At 38.0% G+C, this 17,299-nt stretch overlaps 1 protein-coding gene across 10 annotated transcripts in view; it reads left to right on the top strand.

Moving 5' to 3' along the window:
- The window catches only part of CREB1 (cAMP responsive element binding protein 1), a 44,235-nt gene that overhangs the window by 23,258 nt on the left and 3,678 nt on the right, over positions 1–17,299 (top strand). For 4 of the 10 annotated variants that reach the window (XM_035568247.2, XM_035568257.2, XM_035568295.2 and 1 more), the window contains 5 exons: positions 1,748–1,848; positions 4,637–4,779; positions 6,247–6,429; positions 7,749–7,899; positions 10,193–16,766. In XM_035568247.2, the coding sequence (XP_035424140.1) occupies positions 1,748–1,848; positions 4,637–4,779; positions 6,247–6,429; positions 7,749–7,899; positions 10,193–10,337 (723 nt within the window). In that variant the 3' untranslated portion in view covers positions 10,338–16,766. The other 6 variants (XR_007708472.1, XR_007708471.1, XR_007708470.1 and 3 more) reach the window with 4 other exon arrangements.

The raw sequence follows: 17,299 nt of genomic DNA, 5'->3' as shown, positions 1-17,299 counted from the left end.
TGTTTTTTCTTACAGTATTTCTCTTTTCTTACAGTATTTCTCTATTCTCTCCACTGTATCCTACAGTAAGAGTATGACTAAGAGTTCATATTATCCTGAGCAAAAGCAATTTTTCTTATAATGTAACCTGTTAATCGTTAGTGAAGCTGATATTCCGGGATTAGAGTCTTTGCTGCTTAGAAAATGTTTGCATTGGTTTAAAAAACACACCTGTATGTTAATGGTCTTTAAAATATACTTATTAGTCTCCTCATAAAAATAATTTTTTAACTTGCCTGTTGAATGTTGTCTTTCTTCTGTAAAGCAAGAAAGATAATGCAATATGAATGAAGAGACAGCTTGAAGACTTAGGAGAAAAGTAGTCTGAAATCTTAAAACCCATAGCCCCTTTTCTTCATTTTCCTTTGGAACCACTTCAAGTCCAGTGTTACTGAACACAGAAATTGGTTAGAGTATGGTAGCTACACAGGACAAGGACTGTACATCATTTCTTAGTTATTAGTACATTGAGCTCAGAAAAAAAAGGTTAATTTTAAAAGGTAGACGTAATTATTTGATACAGATATCTGGCTGGGTATTATTTGTAGAAATAATAAAGCATGCATAATTTAAAACTAGGCCATTCTGATAGTAATATTTGTGTACTCCTTGTCAGCTTGAATGATGAGTTTCTGGCAGGCTCTACCCTCTTCAGCTGCTGGAGTCAGAACTTTAGAGTTTTAATCTATTGAAGACAAGCAATTTTCAGATAAGTGCACAAGTTATTAGCCCAGGGGTGGAAGATAAGAGACTGACAATGAAAGCATGGTTGGAATTCACCTGGCTCAGTGCAAAACAAGAATGTGTGTGGAATTCTGTGATAGTCAAAGCCTAGTAGTTCACAATCAGCCTTGGACCCATCCAGGCCCTCTGTCCGCTGACTGTGAGATTTGGGAGCCAGCAAGCTTTTTGAGCCTTGAGGTATCTTCCATACAGTGCTTGAAGTGTCAGGCTGTGAGCTATGTTCACTTAGGCATTTTGGCATTCACTGTCATTTAGCTTTTGTATATTTGTAACACGAGTATAGCCATTTGGAAACCAGTCTTTGTGTTTATATACTAGAGATTTTTTATATTTTTGACACACTTTGAATTTAAAATTGTGGAACTACAATTGATACAAACAATCCAGATTTCCTTCATAAATTTTTGTAATTTTTTTAGCGCAGATTTTCAGAATTGTATCACTGCATTATTTTGTAGCATCTTTAGTTACAAAATTTTCCTGACGATTTCCCAGAAGAAAAGGTAGTCTTTTTGTAATATATCCCTACAGTGATTTATAAATTAATGTTTCTCAATTTCAATATTTTGCTCTTTTGTTTCCTAACCTTTCTGCTTTTTATCTTAATTTGTTTTCAGTTTTTCTCTCCCTAAATCTGACTACCTTTTTTGTTCACTTAAAATGGATGAAAACAGGGTCTTTCTTGAAAAGGAAAAAAAGTATATGGGATTACTGTTTGTATTTTCTTATTGGGGTTTTTTAATTCTAAGGGACATGGTAGATACCTGGCTATCTCATGGGTAGATACCTGGCTCTGGTCATTCTTCACTATATCTGTTAACAAACAGCCTGCCCTTTACGTTCATTGCCTGGGTAATAGTTCTCTTTAATACTTGCATTTTAGTGCTTTTCACATATCAACAATTCATTAAAATACAGACATTGGCAGTGTTGTGTTAAATTTGATTGCTGTTCTTATTTTCAGATCTCCACTATAGCAGAAAGTGAAGATTCACAGGAATCAGTGGACAGTGTCACAGATTCACAGAAACGGAGAGAAATTCTTTCCAGACGACCGTCCTACAGGTATGGAGGTCAAAAGCAGAAGCATTTTGCTTTATGGATGTGTTCTTCACATGGGGAGTCAAATGGTGGGATTCAGTAGTTATTTTCAGATTTACCATTTTACCAAAATCTCTCTTCTGCAATGTCTTCCTCTGTAATAGGATGTGAAGAGATAAACACATATGAGAGGGAAGAAACCTCAGCTGTTACACTCAATGAAGACAGAAATGAGCTGAGAATAAGCTGATTGCAAAATTTGTGAAACATTGAGGTTTCACTGTGCTAGGTGTCTTAAAAATAAATTTATTGCATTGTTACGTAACACAAAATACTCTGAAACTTTGCAAGAAAGTGGCTTCTGTATAATCTGTAGTGTGCATAAAATCAATTCTACTGTTTTTCACTATTTTGAAATGCTAGCAGCCATCAAACTTAATTCCCTTCTCCCATGTAACTTTCAATGAACATGGAGTGTTCTGTGGCTCAGAGAGAATTTCTGTTTGAACAAAATTATGTTTAAAGTTATATTTAAAGTTTGAGAAGTCAGGATGTGTTTAATGGAGTGATAGACATCTAGTATATGTTACTTTATTAATTAATTAAGCCCATGCACAGCTTTTTCTGGCTGTACTAAATCTTACTTTTCATACTTAAAACATGCTAAATAGTTTCAAAGAATAGCTGCAGAGTTCAGCAGTTTTTAAGTGACCTGTGGATTCCTGCTGCTTCAGAAAATTCATCTGCTCCTTTTTTTTCATTATGAACGTAGCCTTAGAAATATAAGCCAGACTCTAGTCTGAGTGTATCTCACCCATATGCGTGGGGTTTTTTTTAGCACTTGCAGATTATTTTCTACATTCTCTAGGAGCCTTCAAGGCTGTCCTGCTGAAGATAGTGAAAATCACTGCTGAATATCCCTAGCCATAATATATCTGGGAAAATATTCTCATTTGTGAGGAGCAGTGTTGCTAACATTAATGCTGTCACAGACTTCCTTGCAGTCTGCTTCTGCAGTAAAACACTTTTACTATATATGGAAGAGTAGCTGAATATCATGAGACAACAGAGCTAAATAAACAAACAGCAAAACTGAAAAGAGGGGACTTGTGCATGCTAACTTCTCATTTGGATTGTACTCCCATGCCTGCACTGATGCCACACCACAGCCTCTGTCCTTCAAATCAGATCCTGGTAACTCTGCAAAACTTAGTGATTGTAAAGCTTGTATACACAGCTCAGCCTCTGGGCCAGGCTCAGCCAGAAAGGTTGATCCAAACTACAGCTGTATTTGGTGACTTCCCATTGGCTTTATCCAAGGTGTTGTGAATGGCCCTAGAGACAAGATTGATACAGATAAGTTCACAGAACTGAAGAGCTGTACCTCTTCCTCAGAAACTCCACTTTGATCCTGGTACTGACATACATCATGTGTTCTCCATGTCAGTTCATATCTTGTATATTTGTATAGCTGTCACCTTACCTTCTACTTTAAATCCATCTTTAAGAATGCAAAGATAGAGTTTAACTATCAAATCATATCTGGCATGAGTTTAAAATTGGGTGAGCTGTAATTTCTTCTTTTCTATTTTGAGCTCCTTGGACTTTGTTCTTCCTCATCCTGCCTGCTCTCTTCATATTTTTAATCTGTTTTGTCCACTTATTTTTCTGGTCTAACACCTAGATTGCAAACTCTCTGGACAGGAATTTGTTATTTGTCCAAGTGGTGCTTGGCACAGTGGAGTGCTTGTGCAATGCTGGGGTTCCTGCATGCCTGCGGAGCTGAAATAGTAACAGCAAAGCTCTGTTTGTCAAGTTGCTTAGCAGAGTGACCAGTCTCCCCAGATAGCTATATATACAGATGTTCTAGTTCCCAAAGCCTTAGGAGCCTTATTTAAGCAATGACTGTTGTCTTGGAGCTTGGGATCTACAGTTGTGTTTTCTTCATCACTCTTTGTGTTGTTGAGAGAGTTCACAGGAAAATATATGAGGAGAATTACAAAAAATGTTCCCTTTCACCTAAGTAGCATTTTGCAGTGGCATAGTAGAATGTGCCAGCACTAAAAAGGGCTTGATGGTCCTCTCTGAGGGACAGTGCTTATTCTAAATGATGCAAATTGCAATTGCTATGGTCAGTCTTACAGTCGCAGTCAATAGGACCTGTAGCTGTGATGTTTTAGCTGTTTGGTCTTTGGATAATTAATCCATAGACGTAATTAACAAACTGTTTTTTTTTCTTTACCAATGCTGATCTCAAAGCTTTCCCAGGCAGGGTTTTTACCTCACTGTGAACATAATTGCGTGACTCCACTCAAACAGTCAGCATTGTCTCCCAGGAAGCTGTTCAGTTGTAAGCTGGTTGCTCTTTACAGGCATTTCTGCTAACTTCCTTTATTTTTGGCTCTCTGGCTGAGGCCTTTATGGTCTCTGAAATGAAGCAGTTCACCCTGATGTAAATGAGGAGATAGGTTTTTGCATACTCTGCTTTCTTCAAATCTTTCGTTGGTAAAAGCAGGAAACAAGTAAAAATGCATAAGACCGAAACATGTTTTTAAGAAAAAGGGAAGGTTGCAATAGTTGTCTCTTGGGTTGAGAAGTACCTGCACTGTTCTTTGCTGGCTCCCTTGCCCATCTGCACATGGCACTTTGAACAGTCTTCTCCAATGAGAGTTTGAAGTTAGTCTGGATTTTTCTTTCCGTATTTACCTTGCTGGCTCACTGCACTTCGCAGTTTTCCTCAGAATTACGTATCAAAAATACTTTTTTTCTCCCACTTTTTATTAAAATCTCTACAACACACTGTCTTTGCCAGAAAAATTTTGAATGACTTGTCTTCAGACGCCCCAGGAGTGCCAAGGATCGAAGAAGAAAAGTCTGAAGAGGAAACAGCAGCACCTGCCATCGCCACTGTTACGGTGCCAACTCCCATTTACCAAACCAGCAGTGGGCAGTACAGTATGTAGTCTGAATTTCTCGGTGGTGCTAGTAAGTGGGGATGAGAAGATGAAGAACTATCATTTATATAATTGTTTGGGCTAGGACAAAGCAGGAGGTGAAAATAAGATTACTTTAATTTGACTGTTGGATGACCATGCCCTTTAAACACATTGCTCTTGTAAATATTCAAAATGTTCAGTGAACATTCTGGGACTGCTTGCCAGCTAGTGCAGCTATTGTGCCCTGAGGAAAAATATGAGTTAACCATAATGCTGTTATAAACTTTTTAGCTTCAGGAACCAGATGAGGTAATTCAGAAGTTTCCTTTTTTCTGGCAGATTATTAATCCCAGCTGACCAAATTGTTGCCTACTTAATAGAAAAAACACTAGTCTGCCGTTGAGTTTTTAGAAAGTCCTGAAAAAATAAGGAATTCAGCAACCGTATTTAAAACATGTAGTAAATCAAAGTTTCTGTGTGTTTTCAATGTCTTTATTCATTAGATTTTATAGATACAGTCCTTTATAGATACAGTCCTTTGACTTAAAGGGTTGAGGATACAGCAGTAAAGCTAGAATTCACATACTGTTTCGCACAAACAAATTCAGTATTAAATGTACAAGAGGGAGAAAGAACTCTCAGTTCATATCTTTCTCTTAAAATCTCTTTAAAATGTTGTATCTCTGTTTACTCCTTAGCCAATTATACACTGCCTAACTTTATTGAAACTGATGTGGTTAACTCTGCTTTCTTACCATAACTGTAAAAACTACCTGGTCCTGTAGATACCTGAGATTTTGGTATGTCTGTATATAGGAACACAGTGAAATTCTGTGGAAGTAGGAATGAGAAGTGATGTCTCAGTGCACCTGAATGACAGGATTGAGGGAAAGGAAAAACAAAAACAAAGACTGCATGAAGGAAAGAAAATAATGTGTGAAACTGGACCTGTATGAGTGAAAACACTGCTAGGAAGGTGCTGAGGAAGTTGTAGACAAGGGGAGGAGATACAATCAGAAGAAAAAAGTGCCAAAGCAAGAAGAAAGTGAAACACAAGATGGATAGCAGTAGCAGCAGAGGAGACGGAAGGGAGTAAAGCATGGAAGAGGCGAGGAATTTCAGATGAGAAGAAAAAGGCAAGGAAAAAAACCTAAACCAACCAAGAAGAAAATACTAACTAATAAATAAGAAGTGTTCCCTAGGGGAGGATTGTAGCTCCTCTGTGTGATGTTGTTAGAGTAACTAATTTGTGTTTTAAGCTGTGGTTTTTGTCTCCCCCAAAATATGAGTCTCATGAAAAATTAAAAGCTTACTGTCAAAGTATGATTTCTTTAAATGTACATTAAAGTCATGTATCTGATTTGAAGGTGTATAAGGGTTCAGAGGATTTAACTTGAACCAGTAGTCTTTTGTATCTAGGTTTATTACTATAAGTTAATGAGTACATTAATGTCTTAAATACTGTATCCCATTGCTTCATCTTCAGTTGCTATTACACAAGGAGGAGCGATACAGTTGTCTAACAATGGCACAGATGGCGTACAAGGTCTTCAGACATTGACTATGACCAACGCAGCTGCAACCCAACCTGGCACCACCATTTTACAGTATGCACAGACCACAGATGGACAACAGATACTTGTACCCAGCAACCAAGTCGTCGTACAAGGTGAGATACTTCACAGCCAGTCATTCTGTATAACAATTCTTCACGTGGATATAAGTTGCCAACCTAACTCCCTCAAATGTGTCAGGAAACAGAACTAACAACTTTGATACAGAATCAGTCTCCAAAATGATTAAAAAAAATTCTGGACAAAGCTGTTTGTCACATTTTCTTGGAGCCTTTCACTTCAGATCAATACATTTATAGATATTTGGGGTTTACTTCTTAAAATGATATATTCATTTTTGGTTTTCCATGCAGTATTTCCTGCATTCTGTCTACATGATTTGTGTTACATGTTCTGCAAAAAATGATTAGTAAGTTTTCTCCCTTTACAAGTGGAAGTCATAATTCCTTTCTGTTGTGGGTTTGTAGCTAGTCACCAAATATTTAATCATCAAGTCTTAGAATCATAGAATACTTCAGAAAAGTGCCCTAGGTCATTTGGTCAAGACCTCCACTTAGAGCAGAGCTACTTCAGTCTTAGACCAAGTTTCTATTTTTTATTAAAATACGTGTTTTGGTTTTTTTTTTGAAAATTAAGGGGAGAGTATTAAGAAAAATATTTATTATAAATAACAGAAAATTGTATCCCTGCCTTTATGATTGTAAAGCAGGTAATTTGAAGGTTATCCAGTGGAGAGGTCTCCAGACACCAATGAAAATACATAGCTGAGAAAATACTATTGTTGCATTAATTTTCTGTTGTTTGTGTTCTTAACCAAGTGCGATCTTGTTAGGTGGTATAATATTTTTTATACTCAGGCAAGTATACACACTCCTGGATTAAAACAAACAAAGAAACCCAAGACGTTTTTCATTCTAGAGAAGTGGTGGACTTGTGTGCCTAATTTGCACTGTCTCTCTTGTTGGAGTAAATGCTACATTTCTATACCCTTCTTTCTGCCCCAGATACTTACAAACATAGTTTCTCCTTTTGCAGGTAGAAATTTGGAGCACAGCTAGAAATACTATTTAGCATCCTTCATTTTCTTGCCAATGCTAAAACTGCCCAAAATCAGAGAAATAAAAGAAATGTACTAAGGGAAGAAGAAGTACAGCAATGCAGCAGACAAATCAAGTTACCAAGCACAAGTGAAGACTTCTTCAGTAGGAATGCCCAAACCTTGCATACGTTTAATAAACTAAGACTGAGATGTTTAATAAACTAAGACTGAGATGGCAATGATGACACACACAGATGATGGTCATCCATCCTGTATTGTAGCTCAAAATGTATGGTTAGATAGATGACTGTGTGTTCCACGATTAACAGTGCTGTCACCAAACTGATATGGTCACCTGTGTTTTTCATCTTTCAGCTGCCTCAGGAGATGTGCAGACCTACCAGATTCGCACCGCCCCTACCAGCACCATTGCACCAGGAGTAGTCATGGCATCATCTCCAGCACTTCCAACCCAGCCAGCAGAAGAGGCTGCACGGAAGAGAGAAGTGCGTCTAATGAAGAACAGGCATGTACCTTTAGGTCGTTTTTTATTTCCTGATCAGCTCTGCATAGAACTAGAGTGTGAAGCAGTAAGAATCCTGATCTTTCTTAGTCATTTAAAAGATGCAAAGCAAAGAAACACATCTACTAGTGCCATGCATTGATTAGGAAACCTTAAGTAACGGTGTCAGACTTACTCTGTGAGGTGGGTGAATTACTCCTTCCCTTTGTTTGTTGCCATAAGGAGAAAAGTCAGTGGTGAGAGAGTTGTTTGATTTCAGGTGTGTTGTCATGAACACTGAGGTGAGTTGATTTTTTAAAGTTAATACATTCATGTAGTTTTCTTTCCTGGAATCTATAGCTTAGCCTCCTGCATGCATTATCTTTGCTACTGGCTGACTCACTCTCTTCATGAGCGTTTTCTTTCATGTCTCACTTGTTCTCTTTAGCTACTTGCCCTTTGGGTTTTATTCTCCAGAGGCAGAAAGACTCAAGGGGAGGCTAAATGAGCAGCTATGCTTTGTGGAGTCAGTATTGGCAGCAGAGGGGCTGAGAGAGAAGACTTGACCCATAGGAGTTAGTGTGTGGGGAGGAGGACCCACCAAGCCTCCTTAGGTGGGGCTTCGTGGAGGCTGCCAAGAAATGGAACTGCAGAGGGAAGTCAGGCATGATGCTCCTTAAGAGTACCTGCTGTGAGAGAGGAGAGTGGTGGGCCTTAGCTGACCCATCATCACACCAGGCTTGAGCTCCCTCCACAGGCCACAGATTTGAGCCTGTATGTTACACCCTGAGAGGGGGAAAGTGCCCTGCTTCCCTCCCCTCTGTGGAGGGAAAGCCCCAGGAAGTGCTGTTGACTTGGTCCCTCATTCTGTTATGTTACACAGTTGCATTTATCTCCTGTAGGTTGTTAAGCTGTGAACACAACAGAAAGTCTGAGCAGACCCATTGCTTGTTTGGGTGGTTTGAAAGAAGAGGTAAATAGTGCTGAAGAACAAGAGTTCACCAAGAGTTCACTTTTTAATTTTTTTTTCTTTTACACAATCTCACCTGTCTCCCCTTTTTACATATTTTTTGGATATCAGTAAATAGTAGATGTGATTGTTCACCCGTTCAAGCTCTGCATTTGAGAAAAAATTATTTAGCATTCTGAATCCCTTCACTGAGTCAGAAATTGTTCTCCAGGAAAAGACAGCTTTGCTGTTTGGAAAAGCCAAGAAGAACAGTGGAAAATTATCTCCATTTGAGTTAAATGGACAGCTTTTGCAACAGTATCATGTTGCTTGTGGTGCTTTTAGCCTGCCTACTTAATAGGTGTTTGCAAATCTGGGCTCCACAGGGAAGCAGGGTAAAAGGATGTAGAGGACGTATATGGGGAGGTGGTACTTATTGAAGGATTATAGCATAAATATTCATAGATATTATTGTGAAATTTTTCTGTGTGCAAATTTTACATTTTAAAAGCTGTTGTGTAAATTACTGTAACTCTAGCTGTTCATAATGAAAAACTAATGTACACAGACTCAAAGTGGCTTAATACACAGCCCAAGCTGGCACAAAGTCACAGAAAGAAAAAGTTGTCACCCAAGGAGACAACTTTGTAGCTCACCACTGGGAGGCACAACTCTTTCGTGATGTAGTAGTAGTTAATCTATTGGTGAAACAAGTAATAGTACGAAATGACTTTAAAATATAAATGTTCCACGTGACCCACTGAAGTGCTACAAGCATATGAAACTCTGCTTGTAGGAGTAGGAAATGGATATCTGAGTCCTTTCAGGGTTGATTTTTTTTCAACCTGGCTCATTTGCAGAGCTGAATTTCAAAAGTTGCTTTTAGAGTTGTCATACCAGATAGATCCTGGAACAGATGCTCGTTTTTTACCTTGTAGTACAGTTACTACTTACCTAATGAGTGGAAGAACTGGGTTCAATTTTGTCCTCTCATTTCCCAGAACACTGATGTTATCACCAATCTATGCAGTATTTACAATGAAGGAACACTCACTCTCCTTTTGAAGCTGCTGTGCTTTGCACCTAGCGATTCAGGGCAAACAAGCACATATGTTACATGTATCTATAGTATACTGCTTTGACAAGCCATGATGCAGGAAGAGAGCCTAACATACTAGGATTGAAACAAACCTTGGATCTTGAGAAATTGTTATGAAGTCAGCCTTTTTTCCTAATTTGTGAGTGTTTCTTACAGTACCTGCATATTGTAAAAATGACAGTACTAGTTTAAGGTTTGACCTGAACAGTTAAGTAGCTGGTGTCTGCTAGTAATTGTTCTGAATTTGAATGTCCTTTTTTGCTTTGCAGAGAGGCAGCACGTGAATGTCGCAGGAAGAAAAAGGAGTATGTGAAATGTCTAGAAAATCGAGTGGCTGTGCTTGAAAACCAAAACAAGACATTGATTGAGGAGTTAAAAGCACTTAAGGACCTTTACTGCCACAAATCAGATTAATTTTGGATTCCCATTTTCACTTGTCCAGGTGGGATAGAGACTGGTTCTGGCTATACCCAGAGAGACAAAGTAAACTTTTTATTTTCTAAACATTTCTTTTTTTCTATGCGCAAAACTGCCTGAAGCAACTACAGAATATACTTCATCTGTGCTTTGCATCAAACTGTGAATGTTCAAATACTTGCCTCCAGTTCTCCCCCTACAAGATTATTTTCATCGTCAAATAATCTCAGCGTGAAGAACAGGCTCCTTTCTCATCTCCCCGTCCTCTTCAAGGAATAGCAGTGGTCATTTGGGAAGTTACTGTGGGGGAGGGTCCTTTTGTAATGATTTCAAGAATTTGTGCTGAGTTCTTTCCATTGCCTTAGAGACAGAACTACCCCAGCCTCTTGGCCCAGAGAGCTGTGGGCCGGCATACATGGAGCACATGTGGTGCGATGAAGAAGCAGCGGTTGCCAAATTGGTTTCACATACTCATTTTAAACTATAAAAATACACGTCTTAAGTGGCACACCAAATGAAAGGTACTTCACAGTCACGTTCTGTGTGTGGAGCTAACACACCTATTTTAAACTAGCACAGGAGGGGTTCTGATGTGTAATCTGCATTAGTAGTCCCTCCTGGACTAGTGAAAACTCCATTCCACAGAAACAAGTGGATTGAAATGAGCTTCACTGGTCAGTTGTTGCTTCTTGCAGCATATGTGTGCAAGTGTGTTCAGCATTTTGAATGCACAGAAAGAAAACACCAGCTTCATAGGTTATTAGTTGGCAAATGATATTTAGATGGGGAAGGAATTCAGAATTAAAAAGGTACAATAGTGACGTTTTGAAAACAGATGTGTAGTAAGCAAGGGTAACGCACGAAAGCACTACCTATGTGTATGCAGAACAACTAAGCAGTTGAAGCATGGCCAACTCCACATACATATTCTCTGATGGTTAGTCCCAAGTCCTCTCAAGCGATCAGGTATTTCTGTTTCCCTACCACTATCTTATGTAATGGAAATTATTGTACTTAATGGAAACATTGTCCTGGTTTGCTAGATTATTTTTCAAACTTTGAGGCTGCTTTCCACCCGTAAATTAAATTGCAGTATGGTAACTATGAGGACAACCTCAAATATCGAAGAGAACTTCAAACATGAATATTCCAACTGGCTTCTGCTTCGCAAGAGACAATATTATTTGAACTTTCCCAGGCTAAACAAATTCTTAATTTATTCAGAGGATTTTTTCATGCAAAGGGTCAGATTTACCAAGTAGTTTATTCATGTAAGTAAAATTACTTGTGTGCCTCAGACATTTGCAAAATCAAACTTTTTGTGTGTACTGAGGAAACATGATCTTTCCCAGATTCACATTGTTAAAAAGGTAGATCATGTTAAAAATAACTACGCAGCGTTAGGACTTCCACTGTGTGTCAAAAAGAATCAAGCTCAGTTTGTTTACTGGCCCTCTGAAGCCAGTCTCTTCATTTATCAACTTGGGTCATTTGATGGAGTATGTTTACTTTGGGCCTTTGGTCCAACTTTTATGTATAGAGACATATGAATAAGACTCTGATCTGTACTAATGCCTTGCCTAGCAAAGTATTAGCTAATATTTTTTTCCCATTTGCTCTATCTGTTTTTAAGATAAATTTCAAACATGAGCTTCTAAAAGGTTATACAATCAATGTGACGTAAGAAGAACTTTTGCAAGACTCTTGATAGTTGAGTCTCAAACAGCTAAGCAGTATTAAAAGTTCTAGTTTTCTCATTTGAGAGGGCATTCAGTTTCCAAGAGACTTTAAAAGGAGCAGGGTTAAACTTGTAGCATTATTGTTAAATCTAGAGTTATCAATAATTTCAAATTGTTTGTATTTCAAATAAGAGAAAATAAGTATCAGAATTATGAAAGAATTCATTTTCAATTTAAGTTTTGAGGGGGGTTATAAATGATCTATTTTTATCTGTCATGGAGAATTGATTTTCATGTTTTTATTTAATGGAAAATGAATTTATGAGTTTAGCAATGCAAATTTAAAGAAGACCCTAAATTCTCAGTAGTGCTTTTCTAACAGTTGTTTGATTCTTAAAGACAGAGAATACTGCATGTATGACGGTTACCAGTTCTTCAGAACTAGCGATAGAAGTAGACTGTTGATAATGCAGGAGTAATTCTTGTAAAATATTTAACTTTATGATGGCCTAATTTACACAGTTACATGGGATGGTTTCTCCAGCTTTGAGGAACATGAAAAAGATGTACATTCCTACATGAAGGCTTTTTCTTTTGCGGAACCATCTGTCTGCAAAAGCTTGAGGTTTTGTACCGAACCTGCATGAGGCTAGCTGAGATCTGGGAGCTGTTCCTAGCAGGTCATGAGCACTCACTGGTAGTCACGCAGCACAAAGCCTGGCAGCTGAATGGACAGGGGAGCCTAAAGCAGTTCCTGGACATGGTTCTTCAGTTGAAGCAAATTTGTGAGGCAGTGAGAGGAGAACTGCATTACCAGTTTGTCTGTGCGTGGTCTGTGAGTAGTCTATCGTGTTATTAGTGTAGACTGCATTAGCAACTAGCATTTCATTGAGAAGAAGAACATTATTTTAAAGTACGTAGGGATTTGCAAGAATCTTTATTTTTATTTATGCTGCACTGAGGATTTAGGGACTTGAATTTCTTTAATGGAAATTTTAAATGATATTGATAAAAAAATGTATTAGGCCAAGTACAAGGCTGGCTAGGGTTACCCATACATACTTTACTACTCATAGCGACCCAAAAAGGGAAAGGATACGATACAGGCATTCATTCATGTGTTACTTACAAAGTAGTGAGGTTGGGGTAGTCAGCTTCTATAAACTAAGGCCATTTGGAAGTAGAACAGCAATTATGCTGGCAGGGGGGAGGGAAGGTTAGTTTTATATCTCACGGTTGTGAGTTTTCAAGAATTGATAGCCTGTTTTACCTGAAGAGAGGGTTAGAAAGGGCTAGATCCATTATGTTCATAATAAACAAGAATTGATTTGAAATATAATTTTTGTAATGTCATTATTTTGCAAAACAACAGCACCAGTCAGGCAGTTAAGATATTGTCAGAGGTGCTCTTTTAATTTAGATATTCTTGGAAAATACATATGTATAATATATGTACATATATATATATATACACACAGTATATAATCTACAGCTCTGAGAGCTTTTAAGTCAGGAATGCTGAGTATTATAGTATATGGAGGTCAGAAAAAATTTTTACTTCTCTGTGTGTGTCTGAGTGTGTGTGGATGTGTGCGCGTGTGTGAAAGCTTCCCCTGCCCCAGTAGTTCTGGGCTGCATTATTCTAGCGCTTATTACTGATTTGTTTTGTGCTGTTTCTCAGTTATCCATTTTCAAGAGTTTTATTTCATCTTTCATGATTTTTGTGAGTTGGTTTGTTTTTATTTTTTATTTTTTGATGGAGATTTTTGAAATGATATAAACAGTTGTTTTACAACAACTGTCACCCTGCAGAATAATTCACTTTTGTGCTTTTTCTCTTTGGCAGCTATATATCAAAGGCAGATCAATTGGAAAGGTTGTTAAGGTGTTGTTTTTGAAAGGAACCACTGGTAAGACTTCTGTTTTCCTCCTGGGGTAGTGTCTGTGCATTTTTATTTAAGCAGTGATTTCACCAGTGCATCAGATAGTTGCCAGCACCATTGCTTGTATCTGAAAGCACAATTTTAGCCTGTCGTTGTCAGGACTGTACAGACACCTATAGGTTCTGGCTCTTGTATAGTTCATGTTTGTTGCAGACCACTGTCTTCTCTGGTACTTTACATTGATCAGAAAACTGGTGGGGTGTTTGGAATCATTAAGAGGCTCAGGAAAAAAAAAAAGTTAGATTTAATAAGGAAAAAGAGCCCTAATAGTTTCTGATCTAAATTTGTACTACAGTTTTGTTTTGTTTTGTTTTTTAAATCCGGGCTTCCAGTAAACAGCAGCTGCAAGTAGTCATCTATTAGTGAAAACTGGCCTCTGCTTTTTTTTTTTTAATTTTAGACAGATAGCCAGTGCTTTTTTGTGGGTTAAAGGCTAGTCGCCCCATCAAAGAAAGTTTGTTATCAGTGGTTGCAAATCTGTGACAGATCATAGGGGATTTCATTGGTTTCCTAAGACCCTGTTTTTATTGTCTTTTTTTTACCCTGAAGCTGGTTACTGATGTCACATTTGCCAATGATCTAACCAAAAGGTCATGTATTTATTTTTGTTATACGGTATTCTTTGTAAATGTTTAATTAAAATGTGCACTTTTTTTTTTTAAAAAAAAAAAAAAACACAAAGCAGAACAAAAAAAAAAAGAGAGAGAAATTGGGTTTGCTTGAGAAGCTCCCTGGCACAATTGCTGTAATCCTGCCACCTGCACACAACTCACTCCTCTCCCCACAACAGTTGACTCTTTCACCAATTTAACTTGCTGATTAGCACCTGGCTTCCAGCAGGCATTGCTTCAAAATGGCAGATCTGAGCTGGCACTACTGAAGACTGGAAAGAATCAAGTGTATGGTGTCATAGCAGTAGGTATAGGATGGCTATCAAATTATTTTTAGACAGATTAGAACTACTTCAGTGACCCCAGGTGAGAAAGGTAAATTAATTTGGAAAGAAAGCTAAATTCTTTCTCAGTCACTTTATTCCTCTTAATATGAAATGTGGCTGCAAATTTTAAAAGCTGCATTCTAAGAAAATAAATCAAAATCAAAATTACAATTCTTTGGCACCAGGAATTAAAGATGTACTGATAGTGTGTCACCTTGCTTTAAAAGAAAAAAAGCACAACTAACTTCCTTTTGCAGGAACAATGACAATTAGCTACAATCCTAAAATCTGTCGCCATAAGCAGGTTTTAAAAGCATATGGTACATTCGTGATTCTCATGTACTGTGCCTGGGAACTCGTTTTCCTGAGCTTTTGAATTTGCTATTCGTAAAAGACAGTGATTTTGCAAAAACCTGAATGTATCATGAAGCTCAGTCACTCTGGGAGGAGCTGGACTGTTAAAGAGAAATAGGGTGCTGAAATCCTATCTGCTGTGTGCTTGCGACAGGTTCGGGTCTGTGGATGGATATGGCTTAAATCTGTGCATCTTTCAGAAAAAGGGACCAGATCCAGTTGGTGAAGGGGGGATTGCATTTCAAGTGTTTTGCCTTGGAATGTATTTTTTACATGTATTTAAGCTTTGGCCTGCAAAGAGATTTGCTCAGGCTAGTTTGTGTAGCACAAATTGAAGACATTGACCTGTTGTGGTGCTGCAAGTGTAGTTTTTGACTTGTGGTGCTCAATGGAGAGTTTAGGTCTCACTTTCACCAGCAGCAAGGATGAAAAGCCAGCTGTCATCAGGAGCTGGGTGCTGGCAGGGGAAGGGCCAGGGATCGGCCGTAGTGATCCATGGTTAGTGCAGTTCCATAAGCTGACCATTTACTGTACTCACGACTTGGGAGCAGTCAGTTCATTGAGTCTCGGCCTCAACTATGTATTTCTCTAAATTAGGGGATAGCCGAGTGTGAGACTGAGGGGAAGGCAGGCCTTGAGCCAGTCAGTTACCTGGAAATGGCCGCTGTTAAGAACTGAGGATGTTTGGATGCTCTTTACAAGTTGTGTTTTATCCAGGTGCCACTCCATTTTTTGTGTGTGTAATGACGTTTATTTATATTAAAACATGAAGTTTAAAAAGTTCTAGAACTGCGAGTTTGTATGAGATTTGACGCTGTGCTGCTTATATGGACTTCTAGGGATGGGATGGGGAACAGGACAAGAAGAGGTGCTAGTTGGCAGCCAACCCCTCCACAGACTTGTCCACAGGTTGGTTGCTCATTTCAAAAACAAGTTACTTGTAGTCTGGATTTATAATTTGAAATTGTTTTGGAACAGTGTTTTTCAGGGAAGCTTCCAGAGCGAGGGTGGTTATTCTCCCTTTGTAATGTAAGCTGGAAAGAGCAAGTTCACCTCATCTGCATTTCTGATTCTTTACCCAAACCATGTCAGCACAGAACAGGGTATTTGAGCTTGACTCCCACGTACCTGTGGAAGTTAAAAAACTAAATGAAAATCCATTGTTGGAGGAAAATAAGTTCTTATTTACATTTTCCCCCAAATTTAGAAACATCCCTGTTGTGTTTTTTTTTTTACTTTTTTTTTGTGCTTTATCTGTGTTTTTAAAAAATGTACTGGGTTATAATGCATTTTATTAACACTATGTACATATTAGCTGCTTTGTGTTTCAGAATGGTAGTAATTGCTTTGTATATTAAAGTGATTCTTGTGAATTTGTGAATTATTGTCATAAAGAAGTGCTTTTTCTTACTGTAACCTTTGTGGTATAAACTGTCATAACTCCCTTTTTACACAAACATTTATGTGCAGTCACATAAACATGCTTTTAAAAACTCTAAAAAGTCTCTTTTTTGGACAGGATGATCCGTTTACACTAATTTAGGGGCAAAACTAGAAAGAAATATGTGAAAAGGCATGTTTTAAGCCAATGATGGTGTCTTCTCGTGATCTGTGGCCTGCTGTAAGTATTCATGAGATAATTTTCCCAAATAGAAGGCTTTTTAAATCTTAATTAAATTGAATTAATGAGAGGTTAAATCCTGAATAACAATTTCTCTTCCACTTCTGATACTTATTTTTAAACCTGCTTTCTTGTATCTGTTCTGGTGGCAATTAGTTCTGTTGTTTAATAATGTGTGAAAGATTTTTTTTCTTTTCACAGTTTAAATATGCTGTCTTTCCCACTTCTAAGCATTCCTGTAAGCCATGTACTACTGATTTTAAGAACAGAACAGAAGGCAGCAAGCATTGCAAAGATTGTAACTTGATTATGTAATCTGCAAGGCTGGATCAAAACACTGGGATAAAAGCCAGAAGAACAAATTCAGTACTGACGCAAACACACCTCTAGTGAAATTAGGGGAAAGAAGAAAGGTCAGCTCATTA

Source organism: Cygnus atratus, chromosome 6 (assembly GCF_013377495.2).
Source record: "Cygnus atratus isolate AKBS03 ecotype Queensland, Australia chromosome 6, CAtr_DNAZoo_HiC_assembly, whole genome shotgun sequence".
NCBI lineage: Eukaryota > Metazoa > Chordata > Aves > Anseriformes > Anatidae > Cygnus > Cygnus atratus.
The sequence above is the reverse complement of the archived record's forward strand: the minus strand, read 5'-3'. Positions and strand labels throughout refer to the sequence as shown.